This window comes from the organism of the source record quoted next, unplaced genomic scaffold (assembly GCF_019419815.1).
Source record: "Pyrus x bretschneideri cultivar Hongxiangsu unplaced genomic scaffold, Pyrus_bretschneideri_v1 Contig1, whole genome shotgun sequence".
Classification (NCBI taxonomy): domain Eukaryota; kingdom Viridiplantae; phylum Streptophyta; class Magnoliopsida; order Rosales; family Rosaceae; genus Pyrus; species Pyrus x bretschneideri.
Genome location: NW_025999390.1, coordinates 15,065,350 through 15,073,770, shown reverse-complemented (window position 1 = coordinate 15,073,770; position 8,421 = coordinate 15,065,350). Strand labels below are relative to the sequence as shown.

The 8,421-nt window shown below is 37.3% G+C and overlaps 1 protein-coding gene across 1 annotated transcript; it reads right to left on the bottom strand.

The window, feature by feature from the left end:
* Positions 1–3,295: 3,295 nt before the first annotated feature.
* LOC103953536 (probable serine/threonine-protein kinase PBL12) lies at positions 3,296–7,709 on the bottom strand. Its single transcript, XM_018648956.2, has 6 exons — positions 7,511–7,709; positions 6,722–6,925; positions 6,148–6,216; positions 5,976–6,038; positions 4,011–4,333; positions 3,296–3,775 (listed from the first exon to the last, which is right to left on the bottom strand). Exons 1-6 carry the CDS (start codon positions 7,707–7,709, stop codon positions 3,296–3,298), a joined length of 1,338 nt encoding a protein of 445 aa, XP_018504472.2.
* Positions 7,710–8,421: the final 712 nt, after the last annotated feature.

Here is an 8,421-nt window from a genome sequence, read left to right as displayed (position 1 = left end):
CATCAAGAAGTTGGCGAGAAAAGGGGAGCGTGAGATTTATGTTATCTCTAGCCAAACCACAGGAGCAACCACTGAGTCTCATCGCGCTTCTGTCGTTCAAACCTCAACGGACATATAACCAAACCTTCCCACTGGTCAAGCACTTGAGGTTCGTCCTGTTCACCAAGTCGTGGTCGAGCCAACCGTTGCTCTGGTGGTCAAGGAACCGGCAGTTTTAAGGTCGGCCGTTGCTCTTGTCTTAGAGGAAGTGGCTACCTTGACCGAGAAAAATCTCCCCCCGGATCCAAAAACAAAACCAATGGTCGTTCTGGAGGAAGATGTATGATTATGTTTTTGAAATATTATTATTATTATTATTTTTTTTTTTTTTTAAGATTCCGAATGCTAACAACTCTTATTTCAGGACGACGATAGCAAAGAAATCTCGTTAATGAGTCGTCCTCGACTAACCAATCCTCCACTTATGGTTGAGGCAACTGACCAGGTTGATCCTCTTGCAGCCGATCGTGAAAAATGGCCTCTTGTCGAGCCTAAAGCGACGGCGGAGACACCAATCCATCCGCAAGATCAAGACTTTAGCATTCTTCCACAAAAAAGTTACTTCGGCTTTTGTAAGGCTCGATTCCTTTCTCTCGTTACTTTTTACTATAACAAGTTTGAACCGAAAAATATTAACTGTCAGGTGCTCGATTATTCGTTTCACCGAAAATTCCATACGTCGAAGGGTGTTATTTATATTTCTTGGCCACCTCAGTGGCCGTCGAACGTAGATAACCTTCATCAGCCGCGTGAATTGAGAAGCAGTCTTAAACATTGGGCTCGGCCATTAAGCTCTCTAGGTTCGAGCAATGAACCAAGGGACATGGCCGAAGTCTCATCTCGGCAGGTCTAAAAAAAATTCTCTCTGGTATATTCCTTACGATTTTTCTTTTGCCTAAAATCTTTTCATGTGCAGCCTTTGTGGGAAGTCGAGCTTGACGCTATCCTCTCAAGTACTTCTGGGACGATTGGACCCTTAACCACCTTGGTCGAACCTGCTGTAACTGCGACTGAAACCAGCGCCTTTGTCAAACTACTAGAGCTCATTTCTCTTTCAGCTTCGCAAGTTCTAGAGTGCAAAGACCTCGACTCCGCAGGAGAGTGTCTGAACTTCCTTGCATCTGAAGGTGAACTGAGCAATGAATCCATTGTTCATTTGTCGTCAATCTTGGAGAGAACTTGAGAATATTTTTCTATTTTTGAGAGGGCTTTTCGAGTAGAAGATGATCTGAAGGTTGCAATGGTTGCTCCAGAAGCAATTCGACCGGAGCTTGAGGCAATAAAAACTCAGAAGAAACGGTTGACCGATCTCGACCATCAAATTGCAGAACTTTAACGCCAGAGATGGACCGTTGCTTCTGAACTCAAGAAGAATTTCGAATCGGACAAGGCTAAGTTGACAGAGTTCGCAGTTGGTGCGAGGCGGGTTGAACAAATCAAACTTAACAAGAGGACGCGACAGGCCAAGGTTACAATGGGTGAAGTAAGATGGCTAGAATTAAAAGCCGTTCTCGAGGCCTTCCTTCCTTCGACCCCTTAGAACTTTGTATATCTGTAGGCTGCTTTAATTTCTTATCACTTGTATCATTTTCAACATTAATGAAAAGCCTTTACTCCCTTATTTCCCAAGTGATTGGATAGTATTTCTTTAAAAATTTCTCGTTGATTGGCAACTTATGAATTAAACCAGTCCGATCCTTGAGGTGGTATGCCCCCTTGCTGAGAACTTTGTGAACGACGAAAGGTCCTTCCCAATTCGACGATCATTTACCGAACCTAGGGTTTTTAATCCCCACGAGCAGCACAGTTTGCCAAACCAACTCTTCCTCTCCGAATGTTTTTCGTCTGACTTGTTGATTATAGGCTCGCTCGGCAATCTTCTTTTGTGCCACCAATAAATTATAAGCGTCAAGTTGAATTTCTTCCAAGTCTTCTAACTCTTATCTCATGGCCTGACTGTACTCGACACTGAACACACTACTTTGTTCAATGACTTACACCAATATGCCACCTCTAATCTTGAAGTTGAACTTCAAAAGTGGTGCTCTTGCTTTGCTTCATATGTCTCTTCGCAGAAGGCGTATGCCAAAGCTCTTGATGGTGGGATATTCAAGTTTGCTGGCGCTGAAAATGAATCCGGCTCCCCCGACAAGGCTTCACTATATAAGAAATGGTTAGCTTGCCTGAATAACCTTCCAGATGAAGCAGTCACTTGTGCCATGAAAGAGTTTGGGAAGGATGTCCAAGCACTGGTTGATCGACAAAGAAAGGAGCATCAACTAAACATAAAGATTGACGAAGAGTTGAAAAAACTGAATAAGAGGAATAGGCTTGAGTCCTTGACTGATATGAAGTAGCAGTTGGAGAAGAAGCTAGACAAGAAGAAGGCGATAACTTATATTTCTATGGGTAGATTTCAGACGGGGTTTTCAACGGTTTTCGAATCCCTGGTTGAGTATTGAAACAGTGCAATGAAAATGTATCATAACCTTATAGCAAGCTGCGGAGATGCAAACGAAGCTGACAACGAAAGTAGCAACTCATCCTAAAATGATCTTGCTGCATTCGTATTGATGCCGACGTCTGATTTGGAAAGGATGCGTATAGGATTTTGAGCATGATAGGCAATTTTAAGAATTGATTCATGTTATAGGATTTGAGAACGTTAGGAACTTAATATGTTGTTTTTTGTTTTGGGAACAATATGTAATTTTTCTTTTTTTATTTGAGGAATTTTTTTTCTTAACAAATTAACTTTTTTCTATGATCCTTAAAATGCAACAAATCGTAAATAACTTTACATGGAATGGAGAAGAAACTTGATTCTAAATATAAACTATCCGTTCAATCAATTGGACATTTGGTTTGGGTCAATAAACCAATTAATCAACGGTTCCAACCTTTTTCATGAACACTCGGCTTTGCTACTAGTGCGCGTTTGTCTCCTGAGGTGCTGTTGTTTTATGTTATTAAGTTTTCTTGTATGTCATGTATTATAATACTGTGATATGTAAAAGGATGATGCTAGGGAAACTATTTATTTAAACTATATGACGTGGTTATTGATGATTGAATCAGTACTTAAGTGTTGATTAATATGCTTATTACTTATTGAGAACACATTATATGATTTGCAAATATGGTTTAAAAAATTGATAATTTCTTTATAAAAGAAGTATTGTGCTTCTTTAAAGAAATGATAATATATCACAATTCAGAAAACTCATATATTATGCGCACACAAAAGAAAGATGTATTACATGTTCAATTCTTTTTCTCTAACAGATTCCTCATGTATATCTTTCAAATTTTCGATGTCGATGATGATGCTGCTATCGTCCAACTCCAAACACCTTAAGCTTGTGCTCCGTAAGGAGATGCTATCCATGTCGACATGAAACCTCTGGAGTCCAATGCCATCTATGCTCACCGAGTTTTGAGACTGGTCGTAGTCCATCGATCTTCTAAGCCCTATATCTGATGGTCGGCGGGATGTACCAGTTGATCTTCGAGGTCCCCTCGAAGGATGTTTGCTAATGAAATTGTCTGCAGAGTAGAGGGCCTCTTCGAGTTCTTGCCACACCATCGACATTGTAGGGCGGTTTTTGGGCACTTTCACAACACATCTTAGGCCAAGTTTCCCCATCTTTAGCATCATCTCTGTGTTGCATGGCTCTGTCAAAAGATTTGCATCTAAAATCTCCTCAACGCGGCCTCGCTCTAAGCTTGGTCTTGCCTGCATTCAAGAAAAACAGTTCACTAGAACTCAAAAACCAAAGGCAAACTCTTTTGCAATCACTTTTAGTGCAATGAGCGAAAAAGCTTGTTGGTTTACCCTATTAGGGTAAGAAGGATTTTAGAGTACCTTATATTCAAGCAAGTTTGAATTGCTCTCTATGCATTTTAAATTAGTGAGTAAAATACATATTGCTTCTATTAGAAGAAAGAAAAGCAATTATTGAAATATTTACCCAGTCAATGATATGCTGATTGGGGCGGTGCCCGGTTGAATCAACCGCTGGCCGGGAAGAAACAAGCTGCAGAAGTATCACACCAAAACTATAGACATCGCTAAACGGCGTCAAATGGAAACTTGAACAATAGGCAGGGTCTAGGTATCCTGGAGTTCCTTTGATTTGGCTGCTGACATGTGATTGATCCCCAGTAGGTCCTGACCTAACAAGTCCAAAATCTGAAATCTTGGCTTCAAATCCATCTGCTATCAAGATGTTACTCGGCTTTATATCGCGGTGGATTATGTTCGGGTTTACTCCTTCATGCAAATGAGCAATGCCTGCAAAATTTCACACAATCAATTAACAGCTCCTCCGTATAAGACGATCGCTTATTTTATTAAAAGACGGACCTATCAACGTTATCGATGAGTCAATATTATATTACATATTTTACCGTAATCTTAGTTTATTTTGGTTTTTTTTTTTTTTTGAGTGAATAGTTTATTTTGGTTATTATTTTGGAATAATTTTGATATTTTGAATTGCATTTTCAATATAAGACTTTTGACTTCCTCTGGGGAAAAACATGATCAAATGGATGAATTTTGGAGTAGTTCCAGTTAGAAGACGTTTGTGAGTCACTTAGCTTTATGTCAAAATATCAGATTTTTCCATCAAGCAGTTATTTTCTAATGATAGAATAAAGGAACAATGGACAGTACTGGAAAAGTGACATTTTGGGCTTGATTGCAAGTTTTGGAGGCAAGATGGCCTATTTTGGATTCGGCCCTTCTGGTGTGTTCAGATGGTTTCAATATTTAAAACAAGCTATCATGGGCTGGATTTCGAGGAGTTTTAGGGCTAAAATGTGGCTGGATAGATGCATTGCAGATTTTCTTAGTTAAATTGGGTTTTATTTTCTAGTCTATTTATTATTATTTGGTTTCCTAGTTGGATCCTAAGACTTTTATTAAGGGATGATTGGATAGCTTATGTAGATATATAAGGTCTTTGGCCGGCCCTAGCTTCCTCTCTTTCTTTATGCGACTTTGGGAGATAGGAAATTGGCTAGGGTTCTTGAAGAATTTCAAACTTTTACTTTAAGGTGTTTTCAATTTGTTTCTTCGTAATACTATTTTCTTTGATTTTAATTATGAATATGAGTAATTAATCCGTTTTGCTAGGGTGAAGCCTTGCGCTTTAGCATGAATATGTAATTTTTATTTAATTACTTGTGATTGTATGCATGCATGTATTAATCATTGTGCTTAAACTACCTAATTGTCTTAATGCCTGATCACCATTAGGATCTTTACAAAAGTAATTTGAAGCAATTTTGATAGGAAGGTTCCCTGAAATTGACGCTGACTTCTCTTGATGAACACCACGTCATAAGGGTTGCATGGTTTTTCAAAGGGTTTTCACAAAACGTAATTAGTCTCTCATGTTCATATTTGATCCAAACGTCCAGACGAATTGCATGTTAGATATACGTTCTATGTTGGAGGTTCCAAGTAAGACATATATAATGAAAACCTAACCTTCAAAGTTGCATGAGTAAATCATAAGTAATTGGTAAAAAATACATAGGATTGCTAGGGTGATAGCGGAATCCTAGTGCTTTTATAAATTAGTTTTTAAAGACTCTTTTCTTTTATCATTTTAATTTTGGCCGAATTTATTATTTAGTTTTTTAATTAAAATTCATTTTAATATTACCAAAATTCAGAATCACCTTTCTCAATTTCCATTTTCAAGTAATTAATTAGGAATTGGTTTTACATAAACTATTTAAATAATCTTTGTGGAAAACGACATTGCATGAGCATTTATACTACAAGCGCCTTATACTCTTGTAAGTATTTTGTGTAATTTTAACCTTCGTTTAGTAGGTACTAAAAATCCTATTAGTTATCGAAAACACTGATTCAACTTATCTGTTTAGACTAATTATATAGTAATGAATCACTGATGACTGACCTTTTGCTGCTCCAATGGCTATGTTGACTCTTTGCCTCCAAGTTAAGCTCCTCCCTTTTCTTCCTACATGGTAATTAAACAGGATTTTAAGCTAAACAAACATAAAATTAGGAAGGTTATATAATTAGCACTTAACAAGTAGGTTTAATTTCCTGGTAAGGAACATACATACCCATAAAGTAATCAAGGAGAGAACCATTTGGTACATATTCATAGATCAACACTTTTCCTCCTTTTGCCCCTATTCCAGTCACAATCCAACAATATTAGCTAGTATGCATGCTTTTATCAAGGGGAATTCATTTTCACACTCTCCAAATCATTTCTGATATTCAGTTTTATGAAATCAAATTAAGGAGAATAGGAGTGTGCGAAAATCATCTTCCTTGTCATTATAAGGAAGGATAATTTGGAAAATTGAATATGCATTTACAAGTTGATTACATACCAGATGATCCTTCACAATATCCAACCAAACGTACAAGGTTTTTGTGCTTGACCTTAGAAATTAACCTCACTTCTGTTTAAGGAATAAACAGTATATAGAAATCAGATTAAAATTCAACTAAATTCTGATTTCTTTCTACACTACAAACTTACACATTGATAATTCTATTGGGACACACAACACTTTTGATTGGCCATACTATTGTATGTGAGACTCACATGTATTAGAGAGTGTCAGCAAATGTGTCTGTTTTGTGAATCTAAGAACCGTTTACACATTTATATTGGTTGAGGCTTACCATTTCTGAATTCTTCGACACTCTGAAATGAATTGGCGTGGGTTCGCTTAATGGCTAGGGTTCCTGCATCATCAAAGGTCCCCTTGTAGACATTTGCAAAAGCACCGGAACCCAACAAGCACTCACTGGTGAAATTCTTAGTAGCCTTCACTAGTTCATCCAACTGGAAGCTCCTCAACATTATTTTCTCTTCTTTCAAATTCCCTAATATACAAAAACATATGTAGTCACACCCCTAAATCTTCGAGTGCTCTCTGCAGATTTTCAACTTCTAACTAATGTTGTCTTGTCAAACGGATTAACAAAACACATAATTTTGTTTGGCTGTTTAGTCAAGTAATTTCTTATTTTGTATGGACAATGTTTAATTGACAGTTTAATTGCATAATATGTCTAATTAAGAGAGCATTTTCATTATTAATCCCGTTTGATTTAGTTTTCATGTGCTAGAAATTGAGAGAAAGTATAAAAGAAAAATGAATAGCGTAGAAGGGTGTAGGATGAAAGGGAGGTAGTGGGAGGGAGAAGAAAGAAATGAAGGAGATTACATGAAAACAAAAACTTAACAGGAGTAGACAATTTAAAATTGATTTATGCTTTGCTTATTTGTTTCCATTTTGTTTTTCATTCACACTTCATTCCGTATTTCTCCCACATACTTTTATTTTATCAACAATACAAAAACTAAAACTAAATAGTTAATAAATGATTGCTTTAATAGAGTGTCAATGAATTAGGTTAAATTGGTGTGAGGCCCACATCTACTAAACCGAGGTTTAATTTGCTCACCTTTCTGCCCAGGCTCATGTAATGATTGTCTTTGCCTGAGAGCTGGTACGAGCTTCTTCTTGATCAAGTAGTATAACATGGCCACCATCAAAACTGTCAGACTGCCAACAACAAAGCCTCCCAATATTTGTGTGTGATGGGCACGAACAAAACTTTTAGACGGCGGTGAAGCCACCGCTAATTGGCGTCGCATTGCCATTTTCCTATTCTTAAGGGGTGAGTACAATTCGGTTCCGTCCAAGCTTCGTAGCCTAATAAATAAGAACGGTTTAAAACAAGTAACTCATTCTATCTGCTATCATCTCCAAGAAACTAGCTAGCTCATCATTTATATGCTTCAAAGTTGATCGAGAAACTAGCTAGCTCATCATTTATATAAAGCTTCACAGATCCTGATCATCTGCCGGCTATTTTTTTCAAATACATATAACATAGATGTATGTATAGTAAGTCTATGGTTTCAAAGACAGTATTCGAGTCACCACTTATGACGAGGTCTTATGGTAAGACGGCATATAAGACAAAAACAGCATGTACATGTCGACATACGTATGTGAATCGATGTTGCAAGACAGATGATTAATTTCTTGCAATAAGAGAGGCAGAGTCTCGTGCTTCTTAAGCTCAAAACTTGACATGTGTTGGGAGACTTGGCCATAGGTCCCAAGTATTATTTAGAGGGAGTGGTTCGACTGCTACCGAATGGTAATTTACAATACATGATATAGAAATTGGTAATATCATCAATAAGACCAAACACCTAATTACAATACTTTGCCAATACGACCTAATTACTATTTATTAAACCTTGTCCCATATTATTAACCACTTCCATTTATCATCCATTTGTTTATCATGTCTTTTGAGTTTGACATTGTACCAGATAATGTGGATCAATTTTGGGAATCAAT